This window comes from Amblyomma americanum, chromosome 1 (assembly GCF_052857255.1).
Source record: "Amblyomma americanum isolate KBUSLIRL-KWMA chromosome 1, ASM5285725v1, whole genome shotgun sequence".
Lineage (NCBI taxonomy): Eukaryota > Metazoa > Arthropoda > Arachnida > Ixodida > Ixodidae > Amblyomma > Amblyomma americanum.
Window position 1 is genome coordinate 159,498,448 of NC_135497.1, and position 22,144 is coordinate 159,520,591.

A 22,144-nucleotide genomic window follows, 5' to 3' on the forward strand; every position below is an offset into this window, starting at 1 on the left:
GCGCTTTCTCTGTCCGGTCTGCCAACTCGGCAACCGAGGACGCGTGGTTAAAAGCCGGCGCCTCGACCCTCTTCGAAATGGATCAGCGCAGCCGCATAGCAGTCGACACGCAGCCCGAAAGGCTCGCCCGCCGCCGTCGAGCATGCTGTCGGAGTCGCGCCAGGGGCTCGCGCTCTGCCGCGGTGCGTCAGTGTCGGCGGCCACGTAGAGCAGTGGCGGACAGGCGCCCCCCCTGAAGGGAGTCGCCGCGGTGTAATTGGTGAGCATCAGCGCGCGTGCGGGCAGGCGGACTCGGGACGCGTCGAGGACGCGCGTCCCGGACCCCGCTGGCAGCGTCCACTCGGCGGGAAACCCTTTATTATTGGATTAGCAGAGAGATACGCCGGCGCGCACCACAGCGCGGCGGGCCATCTCGGGCGTCTGTCCGCTCCGCGGCCCGGAGTACCCACTCATAAAAGCATCTCGGCGCTCGGCTGGACACGGTTGCGCCTCGTAATGGACCAGTGACGAGCCTTTGATGCCTGCCCGGCGGCTGACCGGCGGCTGTCCACCGAATGAGCAAGTTTGCTGGCGCTTCTTCGGCCGCCGCCATGCTGGTGGGCAGTGGTGCCCGAGCGCTGGCCGGCTCTTCTTCCCCTGCCCACCGACGCCCACTCCCGGTGGTAGCGTTCTGCTTGCCAGGTGTATTATAGTGACAAGCATGTGTCCCGCTTCGCGTGACTGCACCGCAGCAGCGATTCACTGGCTGGGCGTCCGGCCATGCTCCCCAAGAGAAGGTCACACTCGGCTCCGCCCGAGGATGTGAATTAGGATTGCGCAGTCTAAGCACATCGAGTGGCTCTTCTGTCTGGCTTTAAATCTACGCCTTTTGGTTCATGGCCCTGAAATATCTTGCATCTTCTTTAAAACGAGGAAAAAGTGCTCAACAGATGAATGCGAGCCAGCGTGTGAAAGGTCTTATATCACGAAAAATCTGCGCTTTCTCTGTTGCCTGTGCATTATTTTTTTATGCAGCGATTGAGTGCGTCATCGTCTCTTTGTGCCCTTCATTTTCTAGGATATGTACAGTAATGGACAAAAGTTTACGGGATGCGGGTTCGCGAGAACAAAAAAATCTGATTTAAGCACGGCCAGATAGGCCAGTTCACTAAAATGTTGAAAACATGAGTAGGCAGGCATGTCACCGTGCATCATACGAGGGAGTGAATACCATCTGAGTGGATAGCCAGTCACTTCAGCACTTTTTTTTTTTTCGCGCAGCGGCATCCGTTGCAAGTATTTCTCCATGACTGTACACTGCAGGAGTCCTTTGGCCCTCAATAAACCCGAATAAAAGCAGTCGTTTGTAACAAATGGCCACAATGGTTAGTGACCAAAAACAAGGAAAACGATGTCTCAGGTTTTATATGGAACCCTTGTTCACGACCCACGCATGTTTCACTAATGGCTTCGAAACGTGAACTCTTCTTGTTTGTGGATAAGCGTTCCGCATCCGTAGTCGGGGTTCAGTAGCTTTTGGCGTTCGGCTGCTGACTCCAAGGTCGCAGGTTGAAATCCCGGCCGCGGCGGCTTCACTTCGTTTTAACCGAAATACAAAACCCCCCATGTTTGGTTTAGATTTGGTTATGGGGGTTTAACGTCCCAAAGCGACTCAGGCTATGAGCGACGCCGTAGTGAAGGGCTCCGGATAATTTCGACCACCTGGGGTTCTTTAACGTGCACTGACATCACACAGTACACGGGCCTCTAGAATTTCGCCTCCATCGAAATTCGACCGCCGCGGCCGGGATCGAACCCCCGTCTTTCGGGCCAGCATCCGAGCGCCATAACCACTCAGCCACCGCGGCGGCTCAAAACCCCCCATGTGCCCTGAGATGTCATTGCACGTGAGAGAACACCAGGGGTTTCCCTCCATTAATCCAAGTAATCCAGAAGCCTCCACTATACGGTGTCCCCCTATAGTCTTCGTTCAGCTTGGGGTCGTTGTAGCCCCCCGTACCGCAACAAGGGCTCCGTACACTAACCAAAACATCACGCCCCCCCCCCCTTTTTTTTTGCTTGCTTCGCGCACCGGCTGTGGTTCTTATCTGTTGGAATGCTTCGCTCTAACCTGGCGGTGTTGCGTGAAACGCTGTACACTGAGTAGTCGTTTGTATAGAGTCAAGGGGCACTGCCGTATTCACGAAATTTACCCTGTATGTTAGAGCGCTATCCGGACTGGCCTGCTGTCGAGAGCTAGCTGATCACCAGCGGGAGACGATGTCCACTCCTGGAAACTATAACCAAAAACAACGAAAAAAGTCTTCTTACTGATCAGGAACCATATTTGATTTTTACGATGCCGCTCATACCCGTGTATTGAAACACAGAACAGTCAACAGAGAGGAGTCAAGGTATAGCTATATACACAACTGCCGGGAACGAGAATCGCACCGCGTGTTCCGCTGCACGCCTCGTCCGGGCTCCCTGCACAGGGAATCTACGGCAACGCCGGAGATCGATTTTGTCGGACAGTGTTTTTCCGCAGCGGCAGGTATAGTATACGACATGCGCACGTGCGCCTTGGCTGTGAGCTGTATCAGTCTGTAGGCGTAGCCGCCCCGGCGGATCGGTGCGGCAGGTTTTCATATCACCACGGCGTGCATAACCGAAACATGCACGCACGTCCTTGCCGAGGAGACATTCAGAAAGAAGCACAACAGGGACACGCAACAAGGGCCGCTGTAGGAAACGCTGGACACGCAGATAACATGTCGCGCTGCCGGTACCGGCGGGCCGTTTGGTGAAATACGTCTCCCCCCTCCCTCCGCGTGCCTTCGGGGCACGTCTAAATCAGTTCTCAGCACCGCGGGAAAGGCGCGGTGCCACCGTTTCGCGGCAGGCGTTCCCCCGCCGCACCTCGGTGTGGTTTATAAACCTAACGCACGAAACGGCCGCGGCTCCTCGATATGAACGCCAGAGCATTTGAGATTTAACTGCGGGATCCTTTTGTGGCCCCTTTCTTTTTTTATTTTTTGGTTTTCATTAATTCATCGCCGCCCGGATAGAGCGCTTATTACGCAGCGGAGATATCATAGCGAAAGGGAACCAACGGCAAAAAAAAAAAAGGGGGCGAAACCCATAAGAGCAGACCACTGGACGCGTCGCGTAAAGTTGACGTTATCCAAAGGTCGCCGGCGTTAAGCCGGCATATTTCAAGGCAGATAAATCCCCGAGAGCGACGAGGAATCTATCGCCATCGACGTTTAATCCCGGGAGAATTTAAATTTTATTCGGGCTACGCTATAATGCCGTGCAGCAGGGATGGAAGCGGGCGCGCGACCGTCCACGTTCGGCGCGCGCGTTGCGGAGGCATGAAACGGGTCGCCGGTGCACGGCCACTCGGCTGTCTGTCACTGGCGTAGCTTTCGCCTCTCTGGTTTCTCTTCCTATTTTGAATGTCACGAGAAGGACCACGCATGCGCAGCGGAGCACGGGCTATGAGGGAGTCGCGGCCGGGACGGGATATCAAACGTGAGCATTGAATTCGAAACCGGAGACGTCGGCTCTATTCTCTGTCCGCGCCCAGCGGCCTTTTTCTTGCCTTCTCCTTCTTAGCAGTCTTTATTTTCTGTCTCCTTCTCTGCACGCCTTTTTTTTTCCTCCAGAGCTTCTTTCTCCTTTAAGTCAGTATTTCTTTCTCTTTCCTCTTGCCCACCACGAGCGTCACTTCCTATCGTACTTCGACAGCGGTTAATTCGTACACTCATAAATTCAGCCCGCACTTATTTCCTCGCGCCGTTCAAAAAAAAAAAAAAAGCTCCGACTGTTCGTACGTGGCAGTGGAGGGCGCAGGAAAAAATAAATAACGCCAAATCGAAGGCGGCGGAAGGAAAGCCTCTCTCCCTTTTACGCAACAATTAAAGAGAAAAAGAAGAAAGGAAAAGGCGTACGCTGCAAGGAGCGATAAAACCAAGCAGGAAAAGTGCAACCCCTGGAAAGCACGAAAGACAACGCCGCCATAACCGGTATAATATTAATGTCCCCATTGGTATTACGACGGGACGAGTGAGCGCGGTCGCAGCGGAGCGCGACTGAGCCGAGCAGCTCGCAAGATAAGCGACCAGCGCCAGCGGCATCGACTGACTGCATCGACTGCATCATGAGGCATAATGCTTCTATGCCTCTATAATAAATATCGCCCTCTCCCTCGGCGGCTCAATCCCACGCGCTTATTAAACGAGCCCGAGAGGCCAATGATGCCACTTGGTACCAGAGCACGTCGGCGCGATCCGACGACGAAACGAAGACCGGATCGCTTTTCCATTTTGTGCTTGGAGCCGCCTCCCGCGCCAGAATCGGTCGCTCATATGAAGAATGCCGTATAGAAGCCCCCGAGCGGCGGCTGCGCTGCTTGGGCGATAGCGGAGCCCTGTGAAGTCGGCCGACCGCGATGCGGCCCTTTCCGCGGATATGTACGTACTACACGGGCGCATATGCACCGCGGTGTTGTCCCGGCTCGTGACACGTCCCGAAAGCATGGCGACGCGGACTCACCCCCCGCCCTTGATATCCGTGTATGTACAAGGCCGCAACGCGCCTGCTGGCGCCTCTGGACCGCTCGGGTGGAGCCGGCTGTATGCTATGGCACTCTTAAACGGAAAGGAGTAAAAAGAGGTCCTCTAGGACACTTCCTTTTATAAAACGTAGTGTGCTAGAGCACAGCTAACTCATATTTTTTTACTCCCACAAAAGGCGTATTTGTGTTTAGAGCGCTATATACTACGCCTGTGGTGTGGTTGAGCGTTCCGCTCCGAGGACGTGGCTCCGACTGCTTTATCGTTACATACGCTGAAGGACAACGCCTTGCTGGCGAAGAAATTTTGTCTTTTGAGGGAGGAAAAACTGTGCTCGTACTTAACATTGAAAAGCTTGACCAGTGTGTGCGAAAAAATAAATATGGAATAAAGCTCCGGACGTTTGATAAACGGGAATTAATCAAGCGTTTTAAGTAACGAAGCTAAAGAAAAAACCAAAACTTATCTGAGGTCCCCGTCGACTTGCGGTAACTCTTGCGAATCTTGTCAGCACAAATTCTCTAGCAAAGGGCGCCAGGGTAAAATCGGTGGACGTGCTTGAGCCACGCAATTTTAATCCGCAAAGTGAACACCTGCATGTTTTAAAACTTCTCGCGTAGCAGGACTAAGGAATTGGGAGGACTAAGATATCGCGAGAGCATCGCACAGGAGGAAGAAAAACAATTTACTTTTTTATTTATACCTGATCGGTATTGCCAGAACTCAAAATAAAGCAGGCTAATATCGACTGAAGAGAATTGCTGGTAAGAATGGGAGTTAGCATCGAATTGCCTTCACGATCACTGATGATGGGTTGGTTGGAAAACGCCAGAATTTTGCTTGACCTAATTTTCGAATACTGCAGAAGTGACTGCGTCTTGCATGTTAGAAATTGCACTGGATCATGAATCGTTTGCTTGCGCGATGATGTTTTGTGTAAACTTCCGTATCTCAGTCGTCATGACGTTTGCTGCGAATATTCACTCGCACGTGCGTTATTTCACACGCATTCTTACTGCTCCGCCCCTGCATCAGTGCATGAATTCCCGAACAGAGTTCTTACTTATAGATTGCAGCCAAATGGTACCTTGCGGGAATTGCTCTATGAGACTTGCTATCTCTCTTCTCCCGGCTTTCGACCCTGGTGTGAACAAGACCATATCAATGGTAATGCGAGAAAATCCCTTCTGCGCATACTACGCAAGAGGCTGTGACGCTGGATGCATACGAAGTTTTACCATCCTAGCAGATTATTCTGAGGTTTCCCTATTGGCGAGGCCACGAACGACACTGCTTGCTTCATCCATACCAGTCAGTCTTGTCTATAACCCAAGTGGGGGGCTTCGGCGCGTCAAAGATATGTGATTTCGCAGAACTGGTCGGCGCGCAGTGAGGATGCGGCATTTAGTGCACTAGGTCTGGGTATACCATTCATGAGTGCGAGTCAGTCTGCGGTTTCATCGGGCATTTTAGCGTTAAGTGTCCCGTGTCGCAGGAAAGCCGGCGTCGTTGGCCGTGAGCGAAAAATCCCTAGAGAAGCAACCTATAGGTGCCAGATGACCCACCTAGATCACGGGACCTTGTGGTGTCATCACAACCTGCCCACCGGATTGGCAGCAAATTGCCCACCTTGGCAGGTGGCAGTTAAATTAATGATTGATAAGAGCAACCTTATTAATGATAAGAGCAGCATGGGTTGCACAAACCCCACCAGTGGCAGCCCCTGCCATCGCAGGGCAGTGGCGCATCGCAAGAGGGGTCTCTTCATTTTCCCAGATAAGTGCTCAGCAATTGCATTTTCGAGGTGCGAACTTTCGCGCTCACTGCTGAAAGTTGCTGACACCCCAATATCGTATGTGACAAGCCAGAACTTTCTACGTGTGACCTTTGGCAAGTCCCTCTCGTGGTCTCCCCGTGTACAACATCTAAAGATCAAACTCTTTTCATGCGCCTCTATCTTACGTATGATCTCGACTACCAGAAGAGGCTGCTCTACAAATTTATTACTGCGGCTGTATGAAGCGCTCTGGGAAGGCCTTGTGCGCTATAGCCTTCCAGCTTATCACGGTATCTCGCGAAAAAACACCAAACTCCTCGAAACTAAGCTAAATCTTTGAGAATCTGCCTCGGCCTTCCTAAGAACACCTCCACAATGGGTACTCTAGCAGACCAGATGTTTCTCTCAATCGCTGCTGCTAACCCAGGAGCTGCTCCGTTCCCAGGTGCGGTTTGTGGCGCGTGAACCTAGCCGCCACTTGCAGCGTACTGCATAAATGAAGTCTCCGATCTTCTGTCGTCGCAATATACCAGCGCGCTGTCACGTCATCCTCACCAACCTGGAAGTTTGGTGCATGGCAGATCAGGAAAATACCTGGAGTTGCGAGGAAAACCAACCACCCCGGACCAGCACTTAAATACTTTGTCCTTGAGCACATTTCTGGATGCTGCAGTGCGCACTGCCACACCTGCACTGATGGATCTGTCACGCCCGTCTCATCAGCAGTTGGCGTCTGGATACCATCAACGCGCACCACAATCGCGGCGACACTCAGTCACCGCACTTCGACTACAGCTACCGAGTTCGCTGCTCTGCGAGCAGCTTTTACTTATATTCGACGACAACCTCCAACAGCGTGGCTTATCCTCACTGACTATCGCGCTGCACTACAATCGTTAAAGTCATCGCGCATTCGGGAGCAGCTCGTCGTCGTCTTGAACAGGCTACACACCGAGGCCTGCGAGTTACGTCACCGTGTTGTGCTCCATTGGTTACCCGCTCACTGCGGCCTCGCTGGCAACGATCACGCTGACGGCGCAGCGAAAGCGGTGCATGGCGATACATCCGTGCTGCTGCCCATTCCCTTTTCTCGTAGCGATGGCGCCAGACTTGTGGCTGCTGAACGCTGGCGGGCGTAACGCTCTCTGTGGTGTGATCGACCCCACTCGTCACTTTCACATGTCACGCAATTTAGATGAGCCTGACCGTAATTGCCTGAACCGAATTCGCTTGGACGTTTCTTACGCAAAATACTTTCTTCATAAAATTGGTGCATTGATGTGCCCGACATGTGGTGTGCGCGAAGATCTTGAACACTTGGTCTGCGGCTGCCAGAATTTCAACACATGCACTCCGCCAGGACGGCGCTGTGTGCCTTTAACATGTCCTTGGAGCCTGGAGTGATGCGGCTTCGGCTGTGCGTGGGACAAAAGCCCTACTTGATTATCTTAGGGACACGGGCTTGAGGGCACCCATCCTGTGTGTTTTTGCGCGAGTGTTGTTATGCTTGATTTCGCCTTTAACCTTCTCTTTTTTTTCCTTTTATTTTCCCTCTTTTTCACTGGCCAATTCCGCATATATGGGTATTAGGGACATTTAGAATAGGGTGACCTTATCCGTTAAGAGCATAGGGGAATAGCGGGGAGGGGGGCAGTGCGCAGGTACCGGGCAGTAACCGGAGGGAGGGGCGTTTTGCCCTGCGGCTGAACACTGGCGCCCCGCTACTCTCCTATGCCCCTAACCGATAGGGTCACCCTATTGTGAACGTCTCTATTAACCCATTAATGCTATCGCGCCATACCGTTATGACGGAGCTTAAGCGTCCGCTCCAGCTTTTCGTGCACGAATTGGAGTCCACTAAATCTGTGCTACCGAAATCGTGAACTTTTCCGGCTTACAAAGCCATTCACACGGCAGTTCTAAAGAAGCTGTTTTGGAAACATCATCACAGTGAAAGTAGATAAGCAAAGACAAAAAAAGCAAACTTTCGGCACAAAGGTCTCGGCCTGCCGCCAATCCTCCGTGGGCAGCTATTGGACTGTTGAGGATTTAGTCAATGAGCTGCTGTTTTCATCATGCAACGCTTGCAGCAGATTGGAAACCAGCGGGATGACTAGCGTCGTTGCATGGTAGAAAGAGGTTGGCCAGATGGTTCTTCTTGATAATCAGGGAAAACCTCAGGGTGGGACTTGCCAACATTTCGACAAGTGGCAATCACCTTGATGTTTCCCTCTCTTGTTCACTTTGTGATTAGCGTCTTTGCACTAGGTTGTAACTGCATGAGGAGTAAAGACAGGTCAAAAGGAGGTGCCCTCAGGTCCCGCTAACCCGACTTTAGCTTAGCTAAAGTGGCCCAATGTTCAGGGCTATATTAGCTATTGCATCTGCTGGCATCCGGATGCTGTATTTTGTAGTTTCAATATATCCGCTTCATAATAATAATCCTTCTGTCTTCTGTCTCTTAGTGTCGCGCCTGTCCATCGCTCGCTGCTCTCTACTTAGCCTCCCATTTCTGTTGGCCTCCATGTTTTTGTCCCCGGGGTGAGTACTGATCCATCGGTTATGGAGCACTATACATCGACTATCATGCTTTGGTTTTCACGGGCGTGAATAAGCTGCTGTTAACAATATCGTAGTGGTAGGCAAATACTCTACACCTCTATCTTATTCGCCTGATAAATTTTCACTCAAACTGAATCTACCGTGATAACTTGACCAACACAGATCTAACCGTTGACAACTTGCAGTGCCTTGTTACCTGTCGTAAATTTCAGCTCCTTTACCTAACTGTTCGGAATTTCTTTGGTTTTATTCGCATATATTTTGACGCCTGTACCGTTGCACTTTGTGTGTGTAGGTGCTGTTGTCCATCGTTCAAGTTGCCTGCCAGGACAACTTCCGCTGAGAAAAAGTTAGTGAGATATTTCCCATTAATCCTTGCACATAACTTTTCCAGACTTGACGCTCTGAATACTTTTTGCGGGAATGCAGTGAATAAGCGTGGAGATGCTGTGCCTTCCTACCTGACATCGCATTTGATTGGCATTTTCTTGCTCCTCTTTCGGACTGCTAGGGCTTCTGAGCAGTTTGTGTATAGGGCACGATGGGATGCGGCTCGACGAATCGCGACGAAGACACAGAGCCCTTGCACTAGAAACGAAGTTTGGTAGTACAAACTGTTGGGTGAGTTGTTTTTGTATATACTCACCCAACAGTTCGTGCTATCGAGTCCTTGTAGACATTTTCTAGCAACTCAGCAGATCGCGCTTACTTGACTCCCGACATAACTGTGGTCTATTGTCGAGTACTTCTTCCCAAAACCTACGTGTTTCATGTGCTGGTTCAAACCTACCATTGCTCTGCTTATAATAATTAATAATAACCTTGTTGAATGCCTCGTACACAGAGGACAGTAAGCTAAGGGTGTAGTTTTTGAGGCTTTCGATATCGCCTTTTCTATGGATTAGTATTACGTTAGGGTTTAGCTGATTTTCTGGCACCTTTTAGAGCATAAAGCGCGGTGCATGCAAAGTTTCAAGCTCCTCAAGCGCTACATCTCTGCCGCCTTTCAGAAGATCTGCAGTAACTTGATCCTCACCCATCTCTTTTATCCTCTTCAGTCTTTGTGAAACTTTTCCTTACTTTCGTCTGTCATAAATGAATTTTGGTATCTTTGGGAATAGATTTCAGAATTCAGGGGACAACTCTTCTTGTATATCTTAACAATCTTGCTCCCATACTGTTCCTGTTTGTCTCTTGCTACATTTATACTACATGCCAAACTTCTTCGTTGCTGTTTCGAGGCTTCCTCTGTGGAGTATTCTTTCCTCAATCTTTTCGATGCTGTACTTCATAAAGTCGCTTCTATTTCGTTCATTGATCACTTTTGACGATTGTGTTAGTTATGCATTAACTATGGAGCTCGCTAATTTAATGTTCTGGGCTTTCTTGATAGGAGCTCTGGTTTTCTGCGATAGTTGACCACTGAAATTCTGATTATTTTATGTATCTCTTGCTTCTAATGCACACTCTATTATTCTTCTGGTCAGGTGCGCGTTCACAGCCACGGAGTTATGCTGCTCTCCTTCGGCTAAGACAAAATATCTCTTGATAATCAAAGATATACCGAACCGCTGTATATTTTTCTTGACATTTTGCTTTACTCATTTTCTGCTTTTTCTTGGCAGTTTCTCCCATTCCCTCCTGAAAATTAGGCTAAGTTTAGACTTAATGATCTGTGGTCACTGCATAATATCTTGCCTAACGCCTCTATGTTTTGCTACATTCTGGGATTGACGTAATCATGTGGAGTCGTATCTTATTTTTAGTCTCTAGATTCGGACTTTTTCTTGTCCACTTTCTGTTCACGCATTTGCGCAACAAGGCATTCATGGCTCTTAAGACAATCCTTTTCCGCAAATATCATCAATAAGTTCAGCTTGGTCGCTCTTGGAGCCTACCGTAGTGTTAAACTTTCTTTTCCCCTCCCAACTTCTTGCCAAGTAACGCATTAAAATAATGAACTGTTTTTGCACTCCTCATTCCACTTTCAGCGTCTTCATAAAACCTCTCGAGTGCCTAGACCTATACTAGCTTCAGCTATCTCTTATAAGCCTGATTACGGTAGCTGCTATACCTTTTCAGTAGAGGTCGAGTGTATTTCGCCGTTTTTTCATGTCTTAGGAAGCCTACTCCGCGGCTCTTTCCTATCAGGTCCTCCCTGTTCCTCAATGTTCTGGCCTCATTGCAGCTAGATGCGCGTTGTTTAACACTGCATTTGCCTGAAAGCTTTCCCGATCTCGCAAAGACCTTCGCATCCCATAGCCGCCACGGTGGCTCTCGGTGATTACAGAGCTCGGCTTCTGACCCTATGGAGGCGAAATTCTGTTTCTATGGAAGCGAAATTCTGGAGGCCCGTGTGCTGTGCGTTGTCAGCGCACGTTTATTAAAGAATCCCTAGGGGGTCAAAATTTCCGGAGCCCTTCACTACGGCGTCCCTCATAGCCTGAGTTGCTTTGGGACGTTAAACCCGCATAAACAAAAACAAAGTTCGCATCCCATTCAATCCCAGGTTGCTCTTCGAGCAGCACAAACAAGCTAGATCTCTCGGTAGCGGTCCAGCATTAAACAATGCCAAGTCCAGTTTCCAATGACGGCCTTGTTATTAGCCTGTCCTGCTGTCTCCACTACAAAACCCTACACGGTTATACGGTGCCCCGCTAAACGCGTTGTGGAAGCCACTGTCGGCAGATCGGGGATTGAATTCTCGGGAATGCTCGCACGTTAGGAAGGATCCATAGTCCGCCTTTCGTACGCCGTACTGTCTTGATTATCGGGGCCAGTGCCGAACCGCCCTATACGCGCGAAAAGCATCCAGAACCCAGCTGCAGCCTCCGCGGGGCATTGAGACGGCGTGCAAGGCCGCCGTCCAGTGAACGCGGGCTCGAGGAACGCTGGCCGCTTCAGGTTTCGGGCTGCAGCTCTGTTTCGTCCTCGGCCAAGCGAGAGAACAAAGCGGCGGCAAGAAAACGCGCCTGGGCACCGTTTTTGTCAAGGCGGCAGATTTAACGTGCACCGATTGTGTTCCCTCGGCAAGCTGATCGAATTTCCCCGCCGCTGGGCCCGGCCGAAGAGGCTCGTCTTTCGGCGTAGCTCCGGTGTTTCGCGGGCCACTCTCGGCGAGAGACCGGAATAGAAGGAGAGCGCGCGTGCCGCTGGCGCAAGGAAGGCATCACGCCGCGAACACTGGCCGCTCTCATTTCGCGCGGTTCTCGTCATTCAAGCGGCGCGCGCTCCCGCTTATCGCCGCTTTAAAGCGTAGCTCTCTTTTATTAGTCGCTGGCTGGCTGAAATTTGGCCGTTAATCCACGCTGCCAGACACGGGGGTTTCGGAGTTGGAGGCGTCCGCATCCCCTCTCTGCCTCCAGTCCACCCCGGCTCGCTTGGGCACTTGTTTCATTTCGTTTTCTCGCTAGCGTTTGTACCGCGGAACGATGGCTGTCTCTGCAGACTTGGTCAGTGTGTGCCAGACGCCGACAGTATGTCCATACAGTGTGCGCGAAGCATCGAAATATGTTACTTGCTGCTTGAAATGTTAAAGGATCCGGTTTCGGCTTCGCCTCAAGCACGTGCAAACCCTGGAAGGGAGATTTAAGCTGAACGTATTTTCTTGTTCGCAATCGTTTGTGAGCTTATTTATTCTGGAGGTATCTGCGGTTCACATGATTTACGGATTTTCTACTCCACTCAACTCATCATGGGCACACAAAAATAGACGTGAACACAGTACTGCCTTGAGGAGACGTCGATTCTGAAACCAGAGACCTTTTTCTAAGTTTTTTTTTATATTCTTTCATCAGAATGAAAGTAAGAATAATAAGGACGTCCTTTGCAATTGGTTTCTCCTTTAAGGTCTTATCAATGTAAACTTTCATGTTCAGTAAGTCAGAGCGGATAGCAAAGGATAGCATGATCTTCAAGCTATCGGCAACCGCAAAGATACAATTGGCTAGAAAAAAAAATTTCGTGTCAAATCATTGTCTCAAGAGAATCCAACACCCTGTTCCTTTTAATGTAAGGTATTCTAATAATTAGCTCTATATCTCCAGTGATAAAAAAAGGAGCAATGACCCTTATCTACAACTATGAAAGACATGTAGCAACGCAGTTGAGCTCTTTCAAGAAACTGAAGCAAGCCGCCTTAGAGCAGGGCTATCTGTCTGTGGTTCGAACACATGAGTGGCCATTAAGCTTCACGGCAGTTCTAAAATATCGCGCGACATTGAACGCATTTGATTGCAGCTTACGTTTGAATACGGCTAGAATGTTGCCATCTGCACACACGCACACACCGCCTTTTCCGGTCGGCTGCTTTCAGTTGCATTGCTAACTTTCGCCTGGAATGCCGCGCACGTTGAGGCGCGAACTTCATATCTGGCGCTCGCGCCAACCGCGCATATGTGCGGCATTCGAGCAGATTGTTCCCATCTCAACGTCACCCTTCGGCACGGCCCGGTTTATTTTCTGAAGAGCAGCAAACCTGGCACCGCTGCCGCCGATCACTGGGCCGTGTGACTCGCGAGCGGTCTCGTCAGCGGAGGCAGTGAAATGCAGCGCCAGTTGGCGTGACGGCGTCACGCCAGACACGGCAATCGATGGAAAAAGCAAATTTGCCCGCGAAATCGGAAAGTTGACGGCGATTCGTGTGGCCGCGTGGGCCGATCCAGCGTCCTTGTACACCCCCCCGCGGAGAGAGGAGTGCGCGGGGGAAGGGGCCATCCGGACGGCGGAGGAGCGTCCCGCTGCGATCCGGCGCGTGCCGAGGCGCGCGCCAACGGCCCGTACGCGGGGCTCGTCCATCACACGTGACAACGACGCGTCTCTCCCGCGAGAGCTGTCGAAATGGCACCGTCGACCAGGACATCTGTCCCCCGCGCGATGCAGCGGAGCGCGACTGGCCGCCCAGCGCGCGCGCAAATAGCGAGCGCGCCGCCCAGTGACCATAAAGGGGTCGTCGCGGAGCAGCTGAGGGGGCAGCTGGTGCAGACGCGGACGACCGCGGCGTCCGCTCGGACACGTATGACGCGGACCGCGGCTCGGACCACGAGGGAGGAGGGAAGACTCGTATCTGGAGTGGACCGTCGTGTACGGGGAGCGCGCGCCTTTCACGGCCGGACAAAGGGACGGCAATTGAGGGCGCGGGTCAAACGGGGTTAAAATGGGCCTGCTGTGGCCGGGCGAAACGGCGCGACCTTTGAACCCCTGCGCACCACGGGTCATTGCTGCTATTACCGGTGATGGAAAGGGGCGAGCGCGCGTTTAAACGCTCGTTTTTGTACTCCGCAAAATGGCTGTTCCAAAACCGGCGTTTGCGTCGAGTGCCGTTTCAGGTGCTTATCATGCGGGGCTTTTCTGAGCGCCGCTTCCGACGCTGTGCGAAGAGCTCGCGCGCAGACGTGGCCAGCGTAGGGGGGCGATTGTTTGGCAGGAGCCGCGCAAACTCCGGCGTTGTTTCCCTAAAGCATTCGTCCAGCTAACAGCGAGAGCAGCGCCTGTACGGCAGCGCCTCTGCGCGCGTAACGAGGCGGCCGACCGCAGCGCACAAAGCGGGCAATCCGTGACCGCGGAGTCTTCGGGCCAGCCTGCGCTGAATGCGAAACTGCGTCTTGTGCGGAACACAGCTTTTCGCCGTCGCTCGTCCGTGGAGGCCCGCACGTTCGGCGGGCGCTCATGCGCATCGTGGAACACAGCCCAGCTTGCACGGCATGCCTTCTCGTGTGCGCTTTCTGCAGTGCGCAGAAATCATCTTCAGACGCCTTCATTGCCGCATGTCGGCTTCGTTCTGACAGGAGCGATGCTCAGCGCTCGTGCGGCGCCTGGGAGAGATGGGCGTCCTTTCTTTCCCACTGACTGGCAGCAGCTAGCCTGTCTATGCTGCCTGCGTCTAAAACAGCGCATTTCGGTGTTTCGGTACTCGGGAATCACCTCATCTAAACGGTCTCTTTTTTTTTTATGTGCAGGCATGTGGCAAAATGATTAGTTAGACAGCATGTGTAACAAAGTGTCCGTCTAAATTGGACGCGTTCTACCTGCAGGAAATTGAGAGGTTGGTGCATCCTTAGGTCGTCCAGTGTGGCTTCTTTCTTTCCTTATTTAACGGTTTTTCTTTAGGCTAAACAACCTGCGCGCCTACGAGTGTGCACTTGCCTCGCCGCACATACCCCGAGCAGCAGGAGGAGGGAGCAAAGGCTCCTCTTTGGAACCGCGCCTTGGCACACATCCTCAGTCGTGACACTTGATCGAGCACTACGCGAGGAGATTCGGCCCCGCTCGAGCGAGCTGCTGCGGAGTCGTTTCCTCCGTGGCTACAGTACCTCGTTCGCGAATGCATGGCATTGCTCGGAGGGTGACACCCAGCGCATACAGCCGGCGCCTCCAACAGCAGTGTATCCAGACAGCATCTCAGCAGCTAGGAGCGGCTGATCCGCTGGAGCACGACTGTGGCAGAAAGGGCTCCAGATTAACACCTAGGCGTGGTGAAGGGGCTGCAACTATGGATAGGGCTGTGCACGGCAATCTGTGTCGCCTTCCTCGTTCCCGACATCACGACACTTCTCGATTACGAAATTACCCTTGCCGCTCATACCGTGCGTTTTGGGCACTACTGGATTGAGAAGAGGGAATGGTGGAGAGGAAGAGATAGAGAGAGAGAGAAGAATAAAACTCGCGCGGTAGGCTGTGATTTTCCACTGAGCCATTGTCAAACATTGCGCAAGAACGCCGATCACGCTCGCAGTTCGTCCTGTCTCGCCGCCAGCAGCAGCGCGCGCCTGCGTCGTGTGAATCGGCCGTCCGTGGAGGGCTGCCCGTTGACGCAGGCGTCGACGGCCGCTCGCCGGCGGCCGACCTCGTCCGCGCGTCGGGAGAGTGTTTGCGCTGGATCTCGGCAGAAAGTCGTCGTGGGTGGCAGCAAGCATCTCGGCCGCCGGCGCTTCCTCGCCTGCGCACACACACGCACAATTGTTCGACGCATGGCGGCCCCTTCCGCCGCCCCTCGGCGTAAATTTATTTTAGGCGGAAACGCGGCCAGATCTATGCGCCTGTTGAGCGGCAGCTTCGCGGCGGCGAACCGCGAGCGGGAAATCGAACAGCAGCAGCAGCAGCGGAGCAAGAATAAAGAGAGCGCGGGGCCCGGAGTTTATGCCGTCTCGTTCGTTTCGCGCCGCTAATATCGCCGCCGAAAGAGAAACGAGCGCGGCCCTCGGGCAAACAGAGGGATTATTCCCCGCGGAAGTGCTGGCATGCTACTTTGTTTGCCCAGGGCGAAGAATGCTCCGGCCGCGAGCAAATAATTTCGCTGATTCGAACGCGGCAAATACTGTCTCGGCAGGAGTGCGCGCTGCGGCCGGGCCGAGTCGGTGTAATGTGCTCGCGGCTGGCTGAGGCCTCGCGGCGCTTTCCCATAGGATTCCGGGGGTGCAGTTGAGTGACCCCGGCTGTCACTGAGAGCGCCCGCCGTCTTCTCCGACTCTCTAGGTTAGGTGGCGGAGAAGAGGCGAGGCGCGTTTGCAAGCCCGCGGGAATAAGGGCAATGGGGACTGGCACTTGTCTGTCTCCGCTTGCTTGAAGCCGCTCTCATGCAACTACTGCGAGCATTACCACAAGTGCAACAATGTCGTCTCAGCTTACTCCTATAGGCACGTGCGTGCGTGGACGGAGCCCGGCGAAAGCAGGAGAAGGGTTAGTAATAAATGAACGACGGAGTCTGCAAGCCACAAAATTCCGGAAGCACGCAACCCGCAGCGCGAAGGAAGGGATGGGAAAACGTAGAATTGGGAACCATTTGTTTAGATATTACAATTGAAAGAAGTCGTTGCCTGCATCGTGTTCACTCGCGTGGAAGTGCACGGCATCGCCAGCGGCACGGGGAAAGCTCGGGGCGAGCTGTGCTGCGCGTGGCGACACTGTATCGGGCGAACGGGGGCCCCGTTGCAGTCAGTCGTCGCGATACGCGCCGCGGGAGACGTGTGGGGGCGCCGCAGGCGGACGACGCGCGTGCTGCCTTGTGGAGCGGAGAAAAAAGGGCGCCTTTGCGAGGGGCCTGGTGCACGACCTCGCAGGAAAACAAGAAAGCGCGAGCTCGGGGCCATCCGCGGAGGAGCCTGTGCATTGTGGGAGGCTAAATTTAGACCCAACTGGCTGAAAACGTCTCATCCAAGACGCTGCGGCGACGGTCGTGGTGTCACAAAGGAAGCATCGTGACGCCGACGTGCCAGATGGCTTCGCCCCCGGGCCAGCGGCGACGACGACGACGCTATATCTTGCCTGGCCCAGCGCTGGCTCGCGCCGCGGTCGCGTGCGACTTCGCTGCTGCCGCGGCGCCGGCATGGCCGATCGGCGGCAGCTCCCACCTGCGCCGCCTGTCTCCGCCGCCGCCCTGGCGCGGCGACAGGTCGGGCTGCGCCCCATCGGCGACGGGACAAATCGTCGGGGAAACGCTTTTGCACTGCCCGTATTGTTAGCGGGGCTGTTCCTGCGAATGTAAATGACAGCCCGAGGAAACCTCCCAAAAGAGGGACGTCGTGGTGATAAAAGTGGCCTGAAGGTTCTCGAAGGAAAGTCTGTTTCGCTCCTGTTCGCGTCACACATGCCTCCGGTACAAGCTGCGGAACAGGCGTAGGGACTTCCGGCCTCTACTCTCCTCAGTGCCTGAAAGGGTGGGACTCGACAATCACTGACGAGCCCGCAGGACTCGGTGGGATGCCGAGACAAATGTGAGGGTTCGTGGCTTTCTGAAAATGTTGCTGCGATTAGCCTGGCAAGCAGTGAAGGAGAGGAGCTGAATATTGCCTGCTGATTGTACAGTGTATACGCGCATAAAGTATGGCGTTGTTTGTACTAACCACGATGCAAAATAAAATGAGGAAACGTTCTGATGATCGACCTGACAGGCATGCTGTTTAAGCACTCTGACTCGCGGAGACTGTGGCAGTAAAACTTCGCCTTCTCTCAATGTGCGCGTGCGCTTGTGTGCTTGTGGGCATTGTTTTGTCATAGATGCTTTGTCTGCTTTGTCTTCAGCGAAACTACTATAAACGTCAACGTCTTCCGTACTGCATCAACGCAAAGGGGAACTTGCGCTGAAGTTTGCGGTGCCGATTGCAGAGCCATAACACACTGCTTAGCGAGAATAGCAAGCAGTTTTGGGTAGTACTATTAGTACTTTTCCGCGCCACCTTCAGGCGCTTATTGGCGTGAGCCTCCGCGCTCTGTCGAAGGCGCACGTGCCGTGCGTCAGCTATCTGGGCTACGCCGAGAGAAGCTAGGCAGTGGATGCTGTCAGCCAAACGAGGGTATCTAATCGCGCAGAATGTGTTCTCTCGTTTTCAGCGGCCCAAGCGGCTGACAAAAGCAGTTTTGAGTCGCCGAATGGAACAATTGCAGTGCCACCTTGACAGGTACCCCTAAGTCCGCCTAGGTCTCAAGATTCACTTTCCTTTTCGCCTTCTTTGTTGACAGATAACATAATGGGGACAGCAATGAATGAAGGGGTGTTCTTTGTGCATCGTCAGGCATAGTAATTCAGCTGCTGGACAAATACCTTTACATATGACTTGCTGTACGGTCCCAGCTGCCACACCGCACGTGCCAGCGAATTTCCTAACCTCATCAGTTTTTTCATGATTTCCTTTTTTTTTTCTAAATGATGCTGCAAGTATAGGTAACGAATCGAATAAATCAAACGCAAAAAAAAAGATTTGCACATGTCCAGGCAGAACGCCAGGTGCAATTAAGTGCTGCAAAACTACATCCGCACGCAATGAATGCCCTCATAAGATCCTGTATTCAGTCGATGCTGTAGCCTCGAAAAATAATATTTATCTTCTTTTTCTTCTTCTTCATATTCGTCCAAGCTCGCCTATGATTACGGGGACATGTTCTTTCTTTTTTATGCGTGAGAGCTTTCTAGTGCGGACGCGAATTGTGTGGAAATCTGGCGTGCAAGCTGGAGAATGCATTTCGGCACTATATGGACGAGGGAAAGAGAAAGTGAGGACAACACTGCATCTATGTCGTTCCCGCTTTCTCTTGCTGTCGTCCCCTTTCTTTCTTTTCCTTTTTTTTTGCGTCGAAAAAGGGTGAATGAATTCCGACCCTTACAGCTCTTTACCGTCAGCTCTCCCGTTTCCACTTCCCTTGTTGCATGTCCTCTGTAATTCTGAGGCATGCCCTATTGCCTGAAGTCCCGTCGAAGTTCATTTCTACCTTTTAGTTCCAGCTGGAACTTCGGCTACTAGGTCCAAGGGCGCCAGGTCGAATACCGGCCGCGGTGGAGGTATTTAAATAGAGTCGAAATGGAAAAAAAAAACGCTCGTATGCACTGCGTCGTCATTTCTTGTTAGAGAATCTCTGTTGGTAGAAATTTCTCCAGAGCCCTCCTCTACGCGACTCCTGTCCTAGATGATGTGCGCCTCGGTACCTTAAACCCCACATACTACCTATTTCAGCCAGAACATCAACTTGCTTTCGTTTTCTTATCCACGCCTGGTCCCTATCTGTCTCTTTTCGACACGTCGATCATTTTCCTTTCAAGGTTTTCCGCTAGCCCCAAAAGATTTGGCACCATAGGCGAGCATTGGCATCGCTTCATGGATACCTTCATTCCGCATGCAGGCATACATATTCACGATATTTCATATCGCCACTGTGTGGGAAAAGAAAAAAACACAAACAAACAAACAAGTGAAGCATGTACGATTGCCCGTTTGTGCGGGGAGCATATTAACGATGCCATCAATCCATTGAGCCATTTGTAAACAATGGCGGATGCTCGGGCAGGATTTTTCTTACGCGCCTGTTCCCGAGAAACTAGGCCACATTTTTGCGTACGATATTCCTAAAACTGGGCTCGCTCGAAGGCGTGCAGGAAGGCGCCGTGGGCCGCCAAAACTTCGGGTGCTCGAAAGCTACTGCCCGCGGCGCCTCCGTAAAGGCCCCCTCCCCCCTCTTCACTCGCCCAGAATGAGCTGCCACACGCGACAAACCACACGCGGCGGTTGGCTCGCCGTGTGGGCTCCCTGAGCGTGCCGACGGACAGACGAGCTGCAAGATGGGCAGTTTGCGGGCTCTGCGTGCATGCTCCTGCGCTGTTTCATGTAGGCCCCTTCATTCGCAAGAACGCATCAAAACGCCGCGAGGGGATAACGACACGTACGCGCAAAGAAAGAAGGCAAACGGGCATAGTGTGCGTATTGCCTCGGAAGAAGAAGACGGGAAAACAGGAGGATAAAAGAGCTCTTGGCGTCGCGGACGTCTCTGTTTGCTTCGCCTGTTTTACATTTTCGCTCTTTTCTTTTCATCCGTTTGCTCTCCCGTCGCAGCTCAGCCTGCGGTTGTTTTTATTTTCTCGCCCCTCTTTCCCTCTGGGCCCGCCTAGCCTGCGTCGTTTTGTGTACTTTTCTTTATCCGCGTCTGCGGTTAAAGCGGATTGCTCCTTTCTTCTGTTTTTTTCTTCTTCGTCTCTCACAGTCTTTTCTGGCAGAGCGTTTCCGTCATTGCCCCCTCGCCAGAGAGGATTGTTTTCTTGAGTGGATCTGTGCCGACGGCGGCGAGCGAGTGAGCATGCATGCCCACCTGCATGCGCATTACCGGGCTAGGCAGCACACTTCCGCCTTTGGGCTTAGTTTTCGGTGCTGCGGATGCCTCTACGCGAGGTAAGTGGGCGTCTCCAATTCAAGGCGCTGCTAGCTAGCTTCGTTCGACGGTGCTACTGAGCATTTTATCTGGCGGGCCGAAGTTGTACAGTTACCGTCCTGTAGCTTTAAATCGGGTTCAGCACATATCTGGATCTTGCAAAGTTATGAGCTAGACTGCTCTATGAACTGGTTATCTGAAGGATGACTCGTTGAGGTGCACTTAATCAATATTACACCCGGGGCAAATGAATTGCGCTGCGGGAAATCAGTGTTCTAAAGATTTGAGCCAGTACGCTTTGCGTTTAGTATTTGGATAGGTGTGATCTTTCAAACTTGAAACAACGTGGTACTTCTGCTAGGTGATAAAGCGCATAATGAAGCCATGTTCGACGAAGGAAACTCGAGGTGAGAGTAACACACTGGCAATGCCGATGTTAACCCCGGCACCCTCCAGGGAGCAGGTTCAAATGACAAGCTATAGATGCATTAAGGTCGTGAAGCATTTAGTGCAAGAATTACATTTTGTTGCTGAACGAAGAAGTGGCCTTTGTTGTTTTGAAGATAGCATACGTGGCGGCTTTCGTGGTTTTAGGAGCTAATGGCAGCGCGAGACTATAGTGTAGCGCATTTCCTCCATTGGTTGTTGTTTACTGTTTCGTTAGCGACCCAAATATTTATATTTCTTCGTTCTACAAAGAGAGCTATAAGGCTCAGTGCTGTCACAAAGTTGCTCTACTCTAAATGTCGTCCATGAAAGCTTCTGCTTGTCTTATATAGCACCAGGACGGGATCTGATACCCTGAAGCAAATAACACCGGCGCTAAGTGCAAGTGCACCTGCCACACTTACGCCAAATATGCTTCCTTAGCGCCCTTTGGAAGAAGTGAACTCACGCGATCTAGAGCATCTTTAACCTTTGCTAGCATTTCTCCAACCATGCACATGCTTTAGCCCGTAATCAGGCGCCGTGTCAGTTGAGCGTCAGTTTCAAGGCGTGTGCGCGCAAGTTATAGCCAGCAAGGGGACAAAGACTGCGGCGTGGACGAAGTACGAATGCGGTCGCGCGATCCAGGAGCGCATCACTCGTGTGACTTTTGTGCAGTGTTCTTTCGCCGCTGCTTTTCTTGCGACCCCTTGCACGCATTGCATTCTGTAGCTATAGCCTGCCGCTAGCATCCGCTCTTTTCGCGCAGATCTGCCGCTGTTGTTATCCGTTGTCGCGTAGCAACGAAAACGCCGACTCAAAGAAGCTTAGTGCAGGAATAATTGCTTCAGGGCTGCAGTTTTCTGCGTTCTTATTTTCTACTTCTTCAGTGCTCTCGCATTCACAATATGCATCATTGGCAAATAGATATTTACAGCTGGCTGTCACGCGTGAAGCGCTGCGCGGGGAAAGGTGGTTCCACTTCTGATCTCTCTGTTGGAGAGACAGCTTCACGGCACATCTGGGCTGTGAGCAGTGGAGGGAAATCGCGACGTCCCCCCCCCCCCCCCCCCCTCTTTATGTTCTTTTCATTTTTATTTTTTGCCAAAGCTGGCCAACGTTCCAGCGGCGTGCCATAAAGCACGATCGGTATCTGCGAAGCGTGACGCATGGAGGGCGCGCGCGTGTCGGA

General features: G+C 52.3%; 1 protein-coding gene across 2 annotated transcripts in view; it reads left to right on the forward strand.

Annotated features, from left to right (window-relative positions):
- The window catches only part of LOC144114048 (sal-like protein 1), a 149,132-nt gene that overhangs the window by 53,957 nt on the left and 73,031 nt on the right, over positions 1-22,144 (forward strand). The window contains exon 2 of one of the 2 annotated variants that reach the window (XM_077647498.1): positions 9,191-9,244. The exons of the other annotated variant lie outside the window; for it this stretch is intronic. Coding sequence (XP_077503624.1) covers positions 9,191-9,244 — 54 coding nt within the window. The remainder of the gene's footprint in view (positions 1-9,190; positions 9,245-22,144) is intronic. 2 annotated transcript variants of the gene reach the window in all.